The sequence below is a fragment of the Planococcus citri genome, chromosome 4 (assembly GCF_950023065.1).
Source record: "Planococcus citri chromosome 4, ihPlaCitr1.1, whole genome shotgun sequence".
Taxonomy (NCBI): Eukaryota; Metazoa; Arthropoda; class Insecta; order Hemiptera; family Pseudococcidae; genus Planococcus; species Planococcus citri.
Genome location: NC_088680.1, coordinates 26,540,774 through 26,560,006, shown reverse-complemented (window position 1 = coordinate 26,560,006; position 19,233 = coordinate 26,540,774). Strand labels below are relative to the sequence as shown.

Genomic DNA, 19,233 nt, shown 5'->3' with positions numbered 1-19,233 from the left:
AAACAGCAGATGAATATTCGATAGACCTGTATCTATACCTAGCTAGATTCAGAGTGTCTAACTGTACTGCTTTTGTTTTGCCTTTACCCAACGTGTTTTGCTTCTTATTCAAATCTTCCGGATTTTTTTTTCGTCTTCGTTCAAACTCTAAATTTCCAATTATCTATTCATTTCTTCTTTTTGCAGAATTTTGAAAAAAAATGTTGTTTTTCCCATCTGACTGGGTAATGAAGAAATTTTATGTAACATCGCCAGTTGTGAAAAGATACTGTGAAAAAAATTCTGAAATATTTCAAGGCATTAACAAAGCAAAAAAATTGAATGTAAAATTTTTACTTCAGCTCCCTTTTACTCTAAAAAATTGCAGAAGTGTTGAAAAAATGTCCTCCTAAAAGTGTTGCTAAAGTCCTTCAACCGTAGATGTATGAATTATTTCTGTTTACCTAATTTTCGTGAAAATAACCAACTTAACCCAGCATGGATATTATCTCTTATAATAACTATTATTACAAATGTTCCTCGCGTTTTTTCCTCGGTTGTGTCCCAAGCAAAGCAATTCGGAAGAAAAATTAATGTTAACTCGGTGTGAATAATTTCCCTTACTTTGGTCGAAAATGAGAAATTAACTCACACTCGTCGATAATCACTTTTTACTCTTTATCGCCTTCCCTTGCTTTGAAAGTATTATTTTATTATTTATATAAATTTATTTATTCAGTATTGATTGTGAGTATTACGCAGAGTATCCATGTTGTGAGAATCAAGTTTTCCTAAATAAGTATGTGCATACCTCCATAGTATTATTTTTCATACGTGCCTACAAATACGTAGATACATAAATGTTCATTATTTCCATTTATATTTTATACAAATTATCATGTGTGTAAATATACGCTACTATGGATTAATACGTATTTTTCATTTTGCGATTGCTGAAAACTCTTTTTTTATTGTAGACGATTTGATTTGTCCAACTACATACGAGTATATGGAGGTTCAATAGTGAGCCAGAAGAAGTTCTACTTGTAATTGTTATCCACCCTTCTGTGTGTGACAAGAAGAATCAAGTATTGAAAAAAGAAAAAAAATGAAAAAATTACATTTCCCCTTGCGTTTGACGTAAACGGCAGAGATTCAGTTTATATCCTACTCGTATTTTTGATATGGAGAGTCTATGTACTGGTAGTTTCAAGCCATTTATGAGGTTCTAAAAACTTTTTGGAAATTCCACTTTTCCAATATAAAATTGCCAGACAAAAATATAGTTATGGACTGGCAGACGCCGATTTTGGAAAAATGGTGTGTAATCAATCAAGTGGGTCACTAACAAGCATCAATGGCGAGCATGCGTGCTGAAGTAAATTTGGACAGATTCTATGTCCTTTTTTAAAAATCTGGAATTTCCAAAATGCTCCTGGAGCATGCAGAACGGTTCAAAACCACCACCAGACAAATCAGCGCGTTGCAATTAGGGTACAATATGAATTTCAGCTTTCCATTTTCATTTGATTAAATTAGATGGAAATTTCGAGTTTTAAAAATCTGCTGGAAGCTCTAGAAATACTCAAACCGGCTTGAAACCGTTCCCAAACGGTCGGGGGGGAGGGGTCTTGAATAGGGTATGCATCAAATTTCAATTTTCTAAATTAATTAGGTAAAATTTTGACTTGTTTTTTCTCATTTTGTGTCCAAATTTGATTTTCAAAAATTCACCAAAAATCGAAAAATATGCTTTAGCACTTGAAATGACGGATGATGGTATATACTTCCACATGCTCTTTCGATCTAGCTCTGTCTGGTTCAACAAAATTTTCTGCCAGTTGGGATACCTCTCTTGCTAGGTACATATTATCTGTAAAAATGTGGATTATGGTTGCTTTTTAAATGAAAGTTTTGAAATTTGTAATAGAATGAGGTATATAAAAAAATGATAAAAAAATAAATTTGATTTTAAAATTTAAAAATCGTTGTTCTCGGGAACTTCATTTTTAAAGTACATATTGAATTTTTTAAAAAGTCCCGTATTTTGTACTATAGTTGTTGCTTTAATACGAGTATGTACATCCCACCCCTCACTTCATTTCTACCCTCATTTTCCTTCAATCAATCATAACCTGCGGCAAGCGACAATATTTAGGTAGGTAGTTTAAAAAAATGTAATCATTCAACAGGAAGTACACTTATATGTATATTGTACACATTATCTGTTTGGGTTGAATGTGGAAAAACCATGTCCTAGATGATGAGGAAGTTGGGTTTAACTTCGATTTCTTATCAATTTCATGGCACTTTTCAACTATTGAAACAGGGAAAAATTAATGTTAGATTCATGCTCAGCAAGTCGAAATATCGCGATTGCCACACTTCATAAGATCATTTCAATTAAATTGTCCAAGTTTACTTTTTTTGGTTCGATTTTTCCAAGCACTCGCAAGATAAAATAAAGTGAAGCCCTACAATTTTCGAAATTTCCTCAGAATAATTGCACAAAAAACATTTATCATACTTAGTAAGTTTATTTCAATCTGCTGAGAATGAATCTGGTGCTAGTTTTTCTAATATAGAATTTTCAAAGACATGACAGTGCTATAAAATTGATAATGAAATCGAAATATTCGTGATCCTCCACCAATCTACCAGTTACTTGTGAAGGATTAAAAGTGGTATCGAATTTCAAAATCAACCAATCAGTCCGGGAGGTTCATAGGTAAGTATGTACTCATTGTACTCAGAATATACCACCTACCCATACTTCAACAAAATAAAAAGCAATCTGATATGTAGGTAATTACGTTTCTATAGGTAAACAACAGCAAGTGATCAGCTCACTTTCAAAAAACATTTATTATTTCAATATGCCATAAAATAATCCAATATAATGTACTACGATCCAATCCAAAAAATAACATCAACACGAATCATCGATGAACGCGTGCGTGGAAACACCTGGCTGTCCACTACCATATCCCATAACTTTCTGTCGCATTGTATCCAATTGCATAATGGTATCACATTCCGAATCAGTTAGCACGAGATTAATATGAAACGTGTAAATGTACGTATTTGTGAACATAGTACAACCATACTCATTAGCGGTTTTTTTGAACTGGAATCTATAGGCTTCACATAACGAAAGAAGGTTCTTAATACAAGACATGTTATCGGTGCCAGTTCCTCCGCCAGAACCAGGGGTGGGTGTTGGAGAAGTACTGCCAGGAGTAGTAGAGCTTGGGTTAGGCGTAGTGGAGCCTGGGCTAGGGGTAGTAGAGCTTGGGGTATTTGGATTAGGGCAACTATCTGGCGTAGAAGTTGTAGAAGGACCACCGGTAGTGGAAGTTGGAGTAGTACCACCAGGAGTAGGAGTTGGAGTAGTGCTAGAAGGTGGTGGAGGACTCTGGCCAGCCACGGAATAAATCTGCAAAAAAGTTCAGCTCGAATTAATCGCCCTATTAAATGAGAAAAAAAACCATCTCAGCTACGAAAATACTCAAACTTCCTTACCAATCTGATAAGCATCAACACAGATAAAACGCTGTACTGCATTTTCCTCAACTTTCAAGTACAATAAAAAATTCTAGTAAAAACTATAATTTTTCGATAAAACTACACTAACGTCGAACTTTCAAGTTCAGTTACAATAACGTAATGCATTTCGACGACTTTATTATTGCTGGTTTCTGCGTAGCCATCGTACGCGATTATTGATGTTGGTTACAATACGTGAAATATTTCCCAAAACTAAATATTTGTCTCGCGAACAAGCGAGCTCGAACGCATCATCTGTTTGTTTTAGAACATCCGCGCAGATGTTTTTAAAAAATTCCATTCTCTCGATGAATCAATTTATGCACACAAGTGCGAAAAAATAAATAGGTACCTACTACCTACTCATTTCAGTTTCACCGCGAGATACATACAATGTTTTCACTAATTTTTTCAACGTGAAGGAAGAAAGGAGAAAGAGCTGGTGTTCTTTCAAAGTAAATAAAATGAAAACTAATATTCAATTGTTTTTGATGTAATATTTATTAATTAAACGATAACGATTAAAGGTTACTTTGTGATCGAACAATCTGAATTCCATCATTAATACACGCGCGCGCGCAATTAAATAGGTAGGTAATCAGCTTCGGACCATGATGGAGATAAAAAATGCTCAAGAACTTGTGTTTTTCAATTCTTTCGATGTACCTATTTTATTCCATAAATAATTAGAAGTGGGTACCGATGAAGATGATAAATCGATAGAATAGGAGCGGATTTCACGAAGCTATAGTTTCACACTGACCAACTGACCACGAAAACAACTACAATTGAAAAGGCTCGTCAATCCCTACTATTGTATTCAATTTCTTATTAGTCGATAAAAATATTTATTTATAACAAATAATAATATTCTGATAGGGAGATCTTGATTTTTTTCACATCTTGTGATAAAATGCACAGCAAATTAGATGTTTTTCTTGGGAACTGAATAAACTTGTATACCTACCTACTTCAAAATACTCAAAAATGAAATTTTCAGAGATGAATGATCATGAACCAGAAGCTCGAAAAACGAATTCGTGATATATCTCATTCAAATCCCAACTAAACCTACGTAAACGTTGTTTTATCACTTGCATGCATCATTACACCTATCATATCAACGATATTACCATTTAATCAGTAACTAGATGCACTTGAAAGAAAAATTTTTGAAGTATTTAGTATGCTAGTTGATGATGAGACACGCATTCAATTATTAAAAAACAACAACAATAACAACATCAAATAGGTTACATACGTTTTTCTTTTACAATTCGAGACTTCTCAAAAAGAGGTTGGTACGAGATCTAGATAAGAAAACGTAAAGAAAACTATGAACAATTTCAGAATTTGCCTTTATTTTAGCAACTCGAATCTTAATTTTTCATCCCAAACGTCGCTCAAAAATCTATGAGCGAATTTGTTTTTGAAATTTCTTCAGAATGATTACAATTATCAAAATTTTTATAGGATTTCCGAAAGTATAAATTTTAGCCATCATTGCACCAGCATACCTACAACATTTAGTTTGAAAAGAAAAAACACTATCTGAAGACCTTTGTCCCCTGTACTTTATCATAACAAGTATCCCATACCTAGTGTTGCTTTGCTCACACGGATATTAGTTTCCTGTTGCATACCTATATGTAGTCAATTAGTAAGATGTGTACGTAATTTTTTAATTTAAGAAACGTGTCGTGTTAATTCGAGTGTGTTTTTTTTGAGAAAAATGAGATATATTATTTTTTGGTAGCCAATTTTTCGTTTCGAATATGCGGTGACGAAGTCGAAAACCGTGACTGAATTCGTGAATATGAATTTCGCAAATAGCCGAATTTTATTATTGGTGATTTGGATTTGCTGTTCGGCTGTACCAGTTCGATCTATCACATCGGAAAGTTTGCAATTGAGTAAATATTTAACCTGATTTGTAGTTTTCCCTTTACGATTTAAGCTGTTGATTGTTTCGTTATTTTTAAATTGAATTACGACGAACGTGACCTTGTGCTTGTAATCGTGATAAACGATAAAGATTTTCGTTTTTATCAATTTATGACATAATTGTATTTGCATTCGATTTTTTTTGCATAGCTAAAGGTATCCTTAAATTTTTCAGAAAAATAAATTCAAAATCCTCTTCCTCCAAAAAAAACTGAAAAAATGCTACATATTCGACATTCATGTCGTATTATGATGAAATAGGTATTACCATATCGATAAATTGAAAAAAAAATACACTATGTTTACGTCTTTGGCTTAGATTATTGAATGACTGTCGTGTTTTCATTCACAATTTCAACATTAATGATGTGTTAAAGGTTGTTTGAGAATTACGTAGGTAATAGAATAGGTATCTAACGCTGCAACAAGCTAATTTTGTTCTTAAAATTATTAATTATCTACTCGATTTCGCATCCTATCCATAAAATTAACTAGTTGATCTCCAATTTCCACGAAAAATCCTCTTTGAGCACATTTCTTGGCAGAGAAATACTAATTTGGTTATTGGGTCCAGTAAGAATCCGATTATTTTCTGGCCAATGATGTCGCCAATCAACTCTCCCTCTCCTCACTCCTGTCCAAATACATATTATACTGATTTCTTCATTTTTATAAATTACCCAACGAGAAATTCGAACACCCAATAACCAATTTATGTCTATATGAGCTCAGCTTTCGACACAAAAAACATGAAAATTACATCCTGAATCCTGAATTTCTTTTTCTGTTCACAGACACCCAAAGATACAACGATTGTGGTCGATATGCCTGCCCAGGTAACATAGTTCTTGATACTTACATTCACCCATTGAGATATTTTTCACATCCTTGACCCCTTATTATTCATCTTTTTTCCCTGCAGAAACCGGAGGAAAATATCAATTCAGTTTTGACAACATATACACTTACGACTACACTCTGACAATCAATTCAACTTTCGACAATCGCGATGAGAAATCCGACTTGACACTTCAATTCCGGGTCGAGTTCAAGATCAGATCGTGCGATGGGGTGATGAAAGTAAGTCAACTTGAAAAAAAATGTCCCATTTATTCGATTTTCCTTTTAATCAACATCTCTCTATCAGGTGAAAAGGTTAAAAGAAAAACAAGGATTAGACGTATTCAATAAAGAAGAAGTAGATAAAATCTACGAAGAAGTTGGTCAAAGTTTATTAAGGTGAATCATTATGTCATTCATTTCGATGCACATGAAAATAATTTAAAAATAACATTGTATAATTCTTGGAAAAATTAATGAAAATAATCATCTTTTATCAGATTCTCGTTCTACGATGGGTCGATTTTCAACGTTTGCCCGACGAGTGGTGAGACGATCTCGTCTCTGAATATTAAAAAAGGAATTTTGTCAGCTTTTCAAAATAAAATGAAGAGATTCGATATCGATAGAGTGATCAACGAAGTACGAATGAAATCGTTTTCCAAGAGGGATTTCATAAAATGTAGTACACATTTTAACAAAATGAATCTGCTGATAATTTTTCAGAAAGATGTGAATGGTTTGTGCCCAACACAGTATAACCTCGAAAAAGTAAATGGTACCAGCCTCGTGATCAGAAAAGTGAAAGATATATCCAATTGTTTGGAAAGATACCAGCTACATTCCATCATTCCTACTTCAAAATATGTATTTCAATCGGTAAGTGAACCCCCCCCACTCCCTCTACCTTTAAAAAAGAATCAATCAGTTCTATACTATCACATATACTTTATTTAAACCATTTATATTGTATCCTTCTGACTATAGAAATTCAACAAATGGGCTCCTTTAAATTCCTCTGTCGTCTGCCATCAAACGATCGATCACAGCATCCCAGTTCATATTTACTGTAGTGAAGATCATACGCTGAAATTGACCAATATGACCTACAGTTCGAGGACCCGAATAACCCAAACCCTAGTACTAGCTCAGGAAATACAATCTACTCTCTTCGATTCGCTCTACTTTCCAGGTAAACTTTAAAATTTCAAAAATAATTCATCTCACAACAATAAGTATAGACTACACTTATTCAAACCATGACTTATAGATTTTTCAAGTCGACAAGATCTATCATTCGACCACACAAAACCGAAGAAATCAGAGACCAGTGAATTAGAAGAGAGCGTAATGTTATTGAAGCAATTATGCTCCATTGCCACAGTAATATCCGTAATATTTTTAATTTCTCTACGAACTCGTACCAAGTATATTAATGATTTTTTCTTAATTTAGGAAGAATTTCAACCCGATGCAGCCAGCACATTTACAAAATTTATTCACACAGCTCGACATCTGTCATATGACGCTTTAGAACTATTACTGGAGCAATCTTCGGATACATGCTCAACTGGAAGGTACCATATCTCAGATCAAAGTTATTACGTCAGTATTTTAACGAGCCCGTTGGAATTTAGCTCAAAATACATTTATCTACAGAAAACATGTCCAAGACTCGTTGCCATTTTTGAGAAGTACCGCAGCTGTATCATTAATGAAAGAGATTATGATTAATGGAAATATTAGTGAATCTACAGCCAATGGATGGCTTTTCGCTATGTCGTTATTTTCCAGGTAAATACTGCATGCTCGTAGTTTTGAATTTAAGTCCATTCAAAAGTTTAAAAATTAACGAATTTAAAAACTATTTCAATTATTTTAGACCAGATGAAGAAGTCATAGAATCGACGACTCCTTTACTTATGGCTGATAATGCCACCAATAACATGCTACTTAGTATATCTTCAGTGGTACATTCGTTTTGCTCAAGAGTAGCTGACTGCAACGAACACGAGATCATCATACCAGCAATACTTCATCTTGAAAGACAATTGAATCAAACAGTGCTCGAAGGTACTACAAATAATGACAAAGTAAGCGAAAATGTTTTTCAGCAACAATTGACATCACGATTGTAATAACAATTTGTGAAAGAAATGAAATTACCATTGCATTTTGCTTTCAGATCATTATACTTCTGAAATCATTGGCAAATGCTGGAGTCCAGACCGAATCCATCCAGTACACTTTACGAAACTGTATCTTCGATCAAAGCCTTCCAGTAGAAATAAGATTGACTGCTATTGAAAGCCATAGGTTAGTAGGTCTTACTTACCTAATTTAGCAATTTTGAGTACCTAAAATAGGTAAAATGTTCTTGTCCTCAAATTTGTGAAATTTTGATTGGACATTGTTGAATACCTCTAAAATATTTCTAGACTCGAAATTTTTCCTCCAACCCCCCTGACCTCTCCCCCTCCTCACCAAGATGACGAAAAAAACACAATTTTGGGGGGAAAATCACATTTTAACAAGTTTTGAATAAAAAATTTTGATTTTACCTAAAATATGTAGGTACAGAAAGCACGAGTCTATAATTTTTTGCAGGTTGGATCATCTCCAGAAACTCAAAAAAACTTTTAAAAATGTGTTTCTAGTGTCATAGCACTGCCAAAAAAAAAAAATACTCGTGATGAATTTCTGAAATTTTGCACATAAACCTTAAAAAACTGTAGAACATGCAACAATTTCTCAAAAAATTTCATTAGGGCTCATGGGCACCCCCCCCCCCCAATTTTGGGGCCGAAAAAAGTTGACATTATGGGTGTCATTTTTATATGAATCAAACCCCCTGAACACGAATATGAAATTGGATTTAATGTTGGACCCTTCTAAGGGTCCCATAAGAGAGGGGGGTAGATTTTCCTAAAATTGAGTTTTGAACTTCATCACGAGTATTTTTTTTTGGAAGTACTGTGTGACACAAAAAACACATTTTAATGAGTTTTCTGCGTATTTAAAGATGACCCACTTGGAGAAAAAATATGAAAAAATCCCTCGAGGGCGTTCAAAAAATGTTGAAAACATTTTTGTGGATAGACTCGTGTTTTTTGTACATATTTTGGGAAATTTTTTATACAAAACTCGTTGAAGATTGATTTTTTTCTCAAAAAATGTGTTTTTTCGCGATTGGGAACAAAGAGGGCGGGGGGTCGAGTTTTTTGGATCTACAATTTTTTAGAGGTGTCCAACAATGTTCAATCAAAATTTCAAAAATCCAACTTTTATAATAACTGTTTTCAAACACTGATAATTTTGCCTGCAGGAGGCTTCCTTGTGATTACAATATGGAATTTTTGCTAAATATTTACACCAATGCTGATAACGAAGCCGAAATAAGAATAGCTGCTTATTTACAACTTATGAGGTGTCCCAATTACGGAGCCATCAAAATAGTCAAAAATACACTCGAAAATGAAGAAGTCAATCAAGGTACAACAATCAATTTCGAACACAATTCAGCCCTTTTTCATTTGCAAGCAAACTCTACCTACATCTTTTTTCAGTCGGATCTTTCGTATGGTCTCATCTCCAAAACGTGATGAAATCTTCGCTAAATTATCGAATAGAGCTTCAGTCCATCCTGCAAGATTATTATCTGCAGAAAAAATTCAGATCGGATTTTCGAAAATACTCGAAAAATTTTGAACAATCTTTTTTTTTGAGTGATTACGGAATAGGTAAATTTTCAAAACCATTTCCAAGTAAAACCTCGATTTAAAACCGAATATTGACTCATTCATTTGGCATTTCAGGAGGTGTTATCAGTGGAAATATCATCTTTTCAACAAAAACTTACATACCCAAATACCTATCGATCAATGTAACCATTGGCATTTATGGAGAAACAATCAATGCGCTCGAGGTATCGTCAACCTTCCTTCTTCTAACAAATCATCGTTTCTGAATTCATTAACCAAAAGATAATTTGCAGGCAACCGTATTTCTTCAAGGATTCGAAAAACTATCGGAGAAATTCTTCAAAGACGGAGCTCAACATCTGGTGAATCTATTTGAAAAAAACTTCCCATCCCTGAGATTTTTACGTAGCCTACCAAACACGCTGAAAGAGCGAATTCGAGCTTTACCCAACTCCATCATTGGAAATTTTCCCGATCCTTCGGTAAGTACGATATCGATACAAATTATTACCAAGTGCACATGCTACAACGAATGCAGGCTGAGGGGAGAGATGAGGTGTACAATTTATATTATATAGATCGACCCAGACACCGAGACATATTTTCTGGTATGTCATAAAACGCCGTATGTCATTTGATAATTTATACGGTCCTTCACAGGCCATTAGTTTTTATCCATTGGCCCATTAATTCGGTTTCGTGACTAGTTTATGTATCGATTCTGTGTTTTTAGGTATCTTTTTCGTTCAAGTTATTCGGCAACGAGGTAAAATACGTATCGTTTAGAAATAAAAATGATATCAACGAGATGTTCGAGAACTTCGACATTTATAAAATTATTAAGGATCTTCTTAATGGAAAGGTAAGCATCGTACGCTCGGCTATGAGCTTGAACACAAATGAAGGCAGGCACATATTTTTCAATGGGGCAATTCATTTGCAGGAAATCAAATACGATTACTCGACGGTATTCATGGATATCAGCTACGTGTCTCCGACAGGAGCAGGAGTACCTTTGAATTTAGACGCAGTTGGAATTTCCATCACCAATTTTGACACAGCTGTTTACGTCGATGCATCAAATTTCAGTACTGCTCATCAGATTTTTATCGATGGCAAATTTAAACCTAGGTGAGGTACCTCAGATTGTACCACCATCCTAGCAAATGTTCCCTCCCTCAACTTCTTGTTTTTTTCTAGATTCTCAGTGAATTTTGAAGGCACAATGGGTACAGATTTGGTCTACGAACAAACTCAGATACAACTGAAGAGTAAAATGTTTACAGCTTCTGAGGTAGAAGGTAGTTTTCACATGGATGGTTACGAGAATATCTCATTATCGCTGAAACTCCCTCTGAAAAAATTCAACATCTTTACTTTGGAGTACGTACAATAATTCGATAGGAAATTGGGAAGAGATTTTTTGATGAATTATTTTATTTTTTGAACACAGATCGGATTTGTTCTTAAAAAATAACACAATCCATAAAGATGTGATGCTAAACGAGACAGCGATGTCATTTGGAAAACCATATTGTTTTTGGCCTCTTCTGGATCAAGTCTTCGGATTGAAAATTTGCTCAACTTACAATATTCCTGATTCCACTCAAGCATTTTTATCATTCATAAACATGCTCAAAGGACCATTCAAGTTCAGCTTATACATTGAGAAATCTGACCCCACAGCTGTAATGTACAAGTTTCGATATAACAAGAAATTTCTCAGAGTAAGATAATGAATTTTTTTTTCAAAAAATGAATTACTCTTCAAATCTCTATGCAAAGATCATTTTGTAGGTGAATGAGTCAGCCATCGATATGGAATTTGAAACTCCTAATTCTTTGATAGAAAGAAACTTCAAGATGTTGATGTTTACCACACCTGAAGATAGCAATATTACCGTATCTATTCATTGCAATAAAACAGAACTGGAAGCTTATGGTAAAAGAAACTTCATCCCATACTGAGTGCTTCATGATGAATGTCAAATAATTTTCATGATAATCAGTAGATACTAAAATTGCACATGTGTAAGTTTGTTTGCCGATCTTGAAATCTGCAGGAGCAAAATCATGGATTTTCAATTTTGGTCTATCAATTTACACTTGTGTAGTTAGAGTCGCTGAATCATCAAGCAAACTATTCGACATCTTTTATGGAACACCCAGTACGAACATGAACCTCTATGACTATAATTAGATCATTAAAACAATTGTATTCGTATTGCAGGTGTATACAAAAATACTCCAAACGACAAAGTACTCAATTTCTTCCTCAATATCAATGGCGAAAAACACGTCGACCTGATCTTAGAACTTCACTCAAAACAAGACAAAAGAGTGGTAGTTTACAATCCAAAATTATACTTCGCCATTACTTCTAAACCTGTAGCAGAACTAACTGGTATATTATCATCATAACTTCACCATCCACTCGTAACGTTTGAGACTTTACAGCTTATATAATCTTTCAATTTATAGGAATGTACACTTGGACAGAAAAAAAAGGTGTCTCTCAGTGCGACATTAATTTGCAATTCAAAACCAATAAATTCGACAGCAATATCACCGGGTATATTTTAGTCGGAGACGGATCAGGCTCATCTAATCTTCATATAGCTTATAAATTCCAGAACAACAAAACCGAAACATTAAATTTCGATTTCCAATATAAGGATAAATCAAACAAACTCGCCACCACGTTTGGATCCAATATCTCGCTGGAGTCTAGTTTCTATCCGGAGATAAATTTTGCACTGCATTTAGGATACCAGGTACCTATACACTTGAGCTATCACCAACATCATTCCTCCATATCTGTTTCCAGCAACCTAGAGTTTTAATTTTTGCAGAAATCTTACGATCGTATCGAATCTAAAGTTGATTACATATCCAATCCGTTATCTCAAGACGAACGAGTCAAATGCAAGATCCAGCTGCTGTTTTCTTATTTTAGATCTTTCAATGGGCTTAAGCTTAATTCGCATTTAGAGATAACCAAGCCTATTACCGATGTCAACGTCAAGTTAGGAGTTGGCTACCATAGTCATCCAGCGGGATCCAGTTCGATGGTATTGGTTCGATATGCCACAGGTACAGAGTCATTTTTTTGAGGGGAGGGAGGATTTTTCAGCCTTCGAGTATCAATTTTACATTATTTTTTTCTCAACAGGCAAAGATATTGTGATAAAACTGGATATAGTTTCTCCTCAATCGCCCAGATTTCATTACGAGTTCACACTCAACACAACTCTACCTTCGGTTCAACAACCAATGATCGTTCATTTTCGAATTAACGAACGATTCGAAAGGGAATACGATGTAAGTGTTTCTGCAGACCTCCTTTATATGTATGACACATTAAACCAGCGAATCAGTAAAATTAATTTTTCGCAAACCCTTTCATTTAATCAACGAAAATGTATTTTTAGGTGGATTTCAACGGTATGTGGTTCAGTGGCCACACAGCCAAGGCGAGAGGAATATTTCAAGATAAATCTACCCATTACATGAACACCTACATTATTAAATTACTCGTCAATTCGCGTCTCTTTAATGAAATTTTGATAAACGCCAAAATAACGTTTATGGACACTGAACACAAAATATCCGCCGCAGTAAGTACCTACCTATACTTTTCAACTAAATTTTTAGAAAGCTCTCCACTCGACCCCCTCCCCTTCCCAAACACACACAAAAAGTTAACAAAAATCAAATTTTTACAGAAAAAATTCCAAAGAAATTGAAATTGAAAAATGTTGCTTAAGTTAATTTGGACGGTTTTAGACCACTTTTTAGAAAATCTGAAATTCCCTAAATATACCCGAAGCCTCCAGAACACCCTGAAACCACCTTCAATCGACTCGGCATATTAAAAATAGGGTACTAAGTAAATTTCATTTCAACAACTCAATTACGTAAAATTTTGCGGAAATTTCAATTTTCAAAAATCTGCTGGGGTGCTCCAGAACTATCACTCAAAATGGTTCGAAACCATTTCCTGAAGGATCAAAAATAGAGCACACACCAAAATTCAGCCATCTTGGTCTATTTGGTAAAATTTCGTTTTTTTTCCATTTTTGACCAAAGTTTGATTTAAGTCAAAAATTCAATTTTCAAACCTGATGGACAATTATTTCAGATGTTTTTCAAATTCCCTTGATTTGCTATGGAAAATGAAGGGTCACAGGTGTAGAAGTGACTTACGTAACTTTTCTCATAAAGATTATACAATTACTTACTTATTCTCATACGCGAGTTCATATTTTATCATTTTTGGAAGGAAATTTGTACTCACCTGAAACAATGAAAAATTGAAGTGGATCAGTTAGTTATAAAATTATTGGTCAATCAACTCAAAAATATCAAAAATTGATGGGCCATCAAAAAACGACAAAAATTTGAGAAAACGTCTCATTTGGGTAAAATTTTGCACAGATAGCTTAGATTATTGCAAAATACCAAGAATTAATCGGAAAATCTCAAAATTGAATGATACATAATTTGTCAAAACTGCAGAAAGTGTCGTAAAATTTGTTAAATTGACCCCCCCCCCCCCCCCTCCAATAATTGAAAATTACCAGAAGTTGGCCATGATATCTACTTAGTAACGGAATTTTTTTCGAAAAAATCACCAAGTACTTTTTTTACTACCTTTTTTCAACCAATTTTCAGAAAGCTCTGCACTTGACCCCCTCCCCCCTCCCAAACACAACAAAAATTAACAAAGTCAAATTTTTCAAGGAAAATTTTCAAAAAAAATTGAAATTGGAAGAAAATTTGCAGATAAAGTAGTTTCTAATTTCAATCAAAATATATTTTTTTAAAAATTCAAATGAACGCATTAGTTGATTTTTATAATTTTTTTAACCACCTTTTTGACTAAATTCGCTACTTTTTCACTACTTTCACTACCAGTTAGATACTTAAACTCTACCCATAAGTGCATTAATCTTTCTATCGTCGGTATTTTCAATCTTTTGTTTTATTGCTTTTATAGATTGAGCATAATGAAATCAAATATAACATTGTGGCGAGACATTTGGTCCCCTCAGAAGATGTTTATGATACTTTTTTAGAGTACATTTATAATCAAACAGCCAGATATTCTATGAGTAACAGAGTGGACTTGCAGAAGAAGGAACTCAGAGCCATTATACATTTAGACAAGTACATAATACTTTTTTAAAAATACAAAGTGTCTTACTATATGCGTTGAATGATTCGCCGGGAAGACAGCAACCCAAACTACTCCAGTGTAAATTGGCTTGCCATATTCAGCAATGAAGGGACAAAGTTGTAGGGTACATTGTAATGATTTTTAAAGGAACCGAAACTCCTTAAAAATTGCGAAAAGGGTGAAATTGATCGAGTCGAGTAGCAGAACTCTGAAAGGAGTACAAAAAGGGTTCCTTTCAAAATAGTCTAAATTTAAAATTAAAATTAAAGGAGCCAAGATTGATTGAAATTTTCAAAGTGCTCTGAGACCTTTAATTTCAGTGACCTTTTTTTGTAGAGCTTTCGAAATTCTATAAATCAAGTTATTTTAATGTTTTGCCTACATTCAAAATTGAAGGCGTTAGAACACTTCAAAAATTTCAACCAATCATTGCTCCTTCAATTTTGTACATAAGTCATAATTGAAAAGATTTTTTCACACCTCTTTTGAAGATCTTCTACAAGACGTAATCATCTTCAACCGATCTGCAATATTCAATGAGTAATGCAATTTTGAATCAACACTAGATACTTCTCAATTTCTCTCCTTCAATTTTCAGGGTCTGCAAATCAACTAACACTTGAATAGTTTGGGTTGCTGCCCTTCCAGGCGATTTATGCCTCTGTGATAGAACACGCAGTATTATCGAATCATAAAATATGATTTCTCAAGACACTAACACTAATGTAAATGTCCTCACTTCTACAGAATACGACAAATTAATCTGGTAGCCAGAGGCACTTTACTTAAATGGAACTCGAACGTCGGAATCGAGCTGCAATGGGACGTGAACCGAGACCCATCTCAAAAACTAATCATTAATTTCAACACAAGATCGTATGTGTTACCAAAAGACCAGCAATATTACGCCAAGTTCATTTTCGAGTACCCAGGACACACCAGCGAAGCATCTTTTTTATATGAAAATAAAGGTAGGTATCAACAAAACTCATTCCATTTTTCAGTAATCTTAATCTTACCACTGATCTCTAAATCTTCTTCGATAGATACCCTATCTACACTAACTGCTGCTCTGGAGATGAACCCAACATCACTAATTGAAGTAATGGCGTACCATCAAAATGAGCTACTTACCAGAGGGATAGCTCAAGTCGGATTCCAACTACTGACACCTTTTGAGAACTGGAGAGAATCTGCGTTCACTTTTGGGTAGGTCTTGTCTCTTTGTTTAAGATTTGATTTTAAATTTTACTGATTGATCGAAACATCATATCCAATTTGGCAGAACGTATGTAGAAAATCAGAAATTCCAGACAAATGGTAGCTTGGTATGGCAAGGCAACCAGAGTATAGTATTTGATACCAGAGGAGGATACAAATTCGACGACAATAAAACCAGTATAACATTATCGTCGTATTTAAACAGCACCCTGCAAGACTTATCTGCATTGGCTTTTGGGATCAATTACACCAGTGTGGTCGATTTGGTCCATCTTAGCTTCCTTCTACAGGTAATTTACACCTTGAAAACTGGGAAAATATTACCCATCGGCATGATTTTTAACATTGTCTTCAATTTAACTATCTGCAGCCCAATTTGAAATACTCTCTGCAAGTCTCAACCACAGGATATGTGACACATTATGCCAATGCCACCGAGTACAATCTCCATCTAGCTACACGAACCCCCTTCCTCGAATACGTGGAAACCGAGCTGAACACCAGGCTTAAATTCATGACTGAGAATCGAATCAATAGCGATGCCAGTCTCAGATTAAATGATAAATTATACAGATTATACATCAAAGGTAAGAGATCATGAAATTCTCGGCTTCGCAGAGATGACTTTTTTTTTTTTTTTGAAACTCAACTTTTCCCTCAATTTATAGGTATTTTGCACCCTTTTGAAAAAACCAAGCTATGTTTACACATGACCACACCTTATGAGAAATACGAAGACGTAAGCGGGATATTATTTTACGATCCGGATGAGAAACACATTTTCGTCAATTTGACCAGTTTACATTTCAACACACGAGTCGAACTTATTTACGCTTATAACAATCTGTCCAATTTTCACTTGAAATTACATCTCGCTACCCCAATGGGTTACCTAAGTAAGCTCGTATTAGTCGCCATGTACAATGGCAAAGCGGTGAGTAAAAAACCATGGCTGGCATTCATAATTCATTAAAGGTATTCAGAATTTTAGAGCTCTATAATATCCTTCTTTGTAGGTGGATTTGGGATGTGCATGGAATTCGTTCACGCTGGGATTCGCTGGTGCAGCTAATTACCACTCGTGGACTGATTTGGAATACAATATACAACTATTCACGCCAATCGAATCGTTCAAGGAGAGTAATGCTATTGTCAAAACATACATTAAAGACGAACAAGTTATTGTGAAAGCGTCAATTAGCTTATCTAATGCTACAAAGGTATAATTATTGATTGATCATTAATTTCTGGTAAATTACGGTAATTTTTGGTAAATAATGGTATTTTTTGGTAAATTATGGTAATTTTTGGTGAATTATGATAATTTCTAGTAAATTAAATTTCCGGTAAATTATGATAATTTCTGGTAAATTATGGTAATTTCTGGTAAATTATGGTAATTTTTAGTAAATTATGGTAATTTCTGGTAAATTATGGTAATTTTTGGTAAATTATGGTAATTTTTGGTAAATTATGGTAATTTTTGGTAAATTATGGTAAACGTTGGTAAATTTTGATGAATTCTGGTATTTTTTGGTAAATTATGGTAAGTTTTGGTGAATTATGATGATTTTTAGTAAATCAAATTTTCGGTAAATTATGGTAATTTCTGGTAAATTATGGTAAATTTTGGTAAATTTTGGCAAATAACGGTAATTTTTAAAAAATTGCGGTAATTTTTGGAAAAATTGCGGTAATTTTGGGTGATTTTCTAATTCATTTTTATTTTATGAGTAGGTATTTTTGATAAATTTATCAACAATACCAAAACGTATTGGTAACTTTTTTTAAAATTCAAGAAATTTTTGTATTTTCTTAAAATATTTTTGCTCAGGGTTTCGTTATTCCATTAGATTTTCTCACCCTATTTGTTAAATTCTTGTCTTTTTTATGTACTCAACAATCTATTTGGGCTGTCACTAAAAATGATTCTTCCAACAGGCCGGAATCAACCTGGAGTATAACTCGGAACAGTCGAAAGTCACATATTTGGACGAATGCGATAATTACTACGATAAAGACACCCCAGGAATATACAAAAGCACCGTCTTATCTAATGCTGTATTCGAGCTGGACACTCTGTTGTATCCCACAATCATGGGCCAATATTTCATTCGACAAAGTGGCAATCGCTATACTCTCGACTCTAAAGCCAGCGTTTTCTTTTTCAAAGCCAATGTATGGGATCAACTCGATTGGGAGGTACGATCGTATCTAAAATTTGGTACAGTATAACTCGTAGGCAGACTTGAAAATATCAATTATTGGAATAACCTATTTCGTGAATTGCAGAGCATGACGTCGTTCAATAACACTCTCAGATTCTTTTCTTCCATCGACATGATCACCACTTTAATAGCTACAGTCAACATGAAAGACAATAACGACGAAGGAACCAATAGTAGCATGGAGACTGAAATAGTAACATTTGGCCAAAAACTAAAAGTAAGAATCCTTTCAAAATAAATTTCTGCAATCTTAGCAGACATCATAGTGATCTTCCAAAAATTTATTTTTCGTTTAGATGGGAGGAGATATGATTTACCAATATCAATCACTCGATAGTTCTGTCTCGAGGCAAAATAAAACCAAGTGGCATGGATTACATTACTTTATTTTCAACCTTCACACTCCTTTCGAGTTACTGGAAACTGGTAAATTCATCATTACAGCTGGAATAGAAAATTACGTCACTGAAATCAATGTCGATGTGATTACTAAATCGACTAATACGTCTTTGCATAGCATTGTTGAAGTAAGATTCATTTTCCATAAGTATAGGTAACTTATTCCAACCAATTATAAAAAAACTTATAACGTGAG

General features: G+C 34.2%; 2 protein-coding genes across 3 annotated transcripts in view; one reads left to right on the top strand and one right to left on the bottom strand.

The window, feature by feature from the left end:
• Positions 1–2,825: 2,825 nt before the first annotated feature.
• LOC135844741 (uncharacterized) lies at positions 2,826–3,969 on the bottom strand. The gene is made up of 2 exons (XM_065363074.1): positions 3,502–3,969; positions 2,826–3,415 (listed from the first exon to the last, which is right to left on the bottom strand). The coding sequence occupies exons 1-2, from the start codon at positions 3,541–3,543 to the stop codon at positions 2,909–2,911; spliced, it is 549 nt and encodes a 182-aa protein (XP_065219146.1). The 5' UTR covers positions 3,544–3,969; the 3' UTR covers positions 2,826–2,908.
• Positions 3,970–5,144: 1,175 nt separating this feature from the next.
• Apoltp (Apolipoprotein lipid transfer particle) overlaps positions 5,145–19,233 on the top strand; it is a 25,929-nt gene continuing 11,840 nt past the window's right edge. For both annotated transcript variants that reach the window (XM_065360870.1, XM_065360869.1), the window contains exons 1-36: positions 5,145–5,438; positions 6,264–6,305; positions 6,392–6,549; positions 6,617–6,708; positions 6,810–6,951; positions 7,036–7,188; positions 7,297–7,501; positions 7,580–7,692; positions 7,765–7,886; positions 7,969–8,103; positions 8,192–8,402; positions 8,495–8,625; positions 9,635–9,801; positions 9,876–10,049; positions 10,125–10,234; positions 10,304–10,492; positions 10,744–10,872; positions 10,954–11,141; positions 11,211–11,393; positions 11,464–11,737; positions 11,808–11,952; positions 12,241–12,414; positions 12,492–12,784; positions 12,863–13,103; positions 13,183–13,331; positions 13,442–13,627; positions 15,010–15,179; positions 15,937–16,160; positions 16,236–16,398; positions 16,475–16,700; positions 16,781–16,997; positions 17,079–17,344; positions 17,427–17,630; positions 18,352–18,612; positions 18,703–18,855; positions 18,935–19,165. In XM_065360870.1, coding sequence (XP_065216942.1) covers positions 5,342–5,438; positions 6,264–6,305; positions 6,392–6,549; positions 6,617–6,708; positions 6,810–6,951; positions 7,036–7,188; positions 7,297–7,501; positions 7,580–7,692; positions 7,765–7,886; positions 7,969–8,103; positions 8,192–8,402; positions 8,495–8,625; positions 9,635–9,801; positions 9,876–10,049; positions 10,125–10,234; positions 10,304–10,492; positions 10,744–10,872; positions 10,954–11,141; positions 11,211–11,393; positions 11,464–11,737; positions 11,808–11,952; positions 12,241–12,414; positions 12,492–12,784; positions 12,863–13,103; positions 13,183–13,331; positions 13,442–13,627; positions 15,010–15,179; positions 15,937–16,160; positions 16,236–16,398; positions 16,475–16,700; positions 16,781–16,997; positions 17,079–17,344; positions 17,427–17,630; positions 18,352–18,612; positions 18,703–18,855; positions 18,935–19,165 — 6,318 coding nt within the window. In that variant the 5' untranslated portion in view covers positions 5,145–5,341. The remainder of the gene's footprint in view (positions 5,439–6,263; positions 6,306–6,391; positions 6,550–6,616; positions 6,709–6,809; positions 6,952–7,035; positions 7,189–7,296; positions 7,502–7,579; positions 7,693–7,764; positions 7,887–7,968; positions 8,104–8,191; positions 8,403–8,494; positions 8,626–9,634; positions 9,802–9,875; positions 10,050–10,124; positions 10,235–10,303; positions 10,493–10,743; positions 10,873–10,953; positions 11,142–11,210; positions 11,394–11,463; positions 11,738–11,807; positions 11,953–12,240; positions 12,415–12,491; positions 12,785–12,862; positions 13,104–13,182; positions 13,332–13,441; positions 13,628–15,009; positions 15,180–15,936; positions 16,161–16,235; positions 16,399–16,474; positions 16,701–16,780; positions 16,998–17,078; positions 17,345–17,426; positions 17,631–18,351; positions 18,613–18,702; positions 18,856–18,934; positions 19,166–19,233) is intronic.

Excerpts from the sequence above, each read along its gene's own strand:
- LOC135844741 (XM_065363074.1), bottom strand. The coding sequence starts at position 3,543 with ATGCAGTACAGCGTTTTATCTGTGTTGATGCTTATCAGATTG. Across the intron at positions 3,416-3,501 it reads TGTTGATGCTTATCAGATTG|ATTTATTCCGTGGCTGGCCA; the intron begins GTAAGGAAGTTT and ends ACTTTTTTGCAG.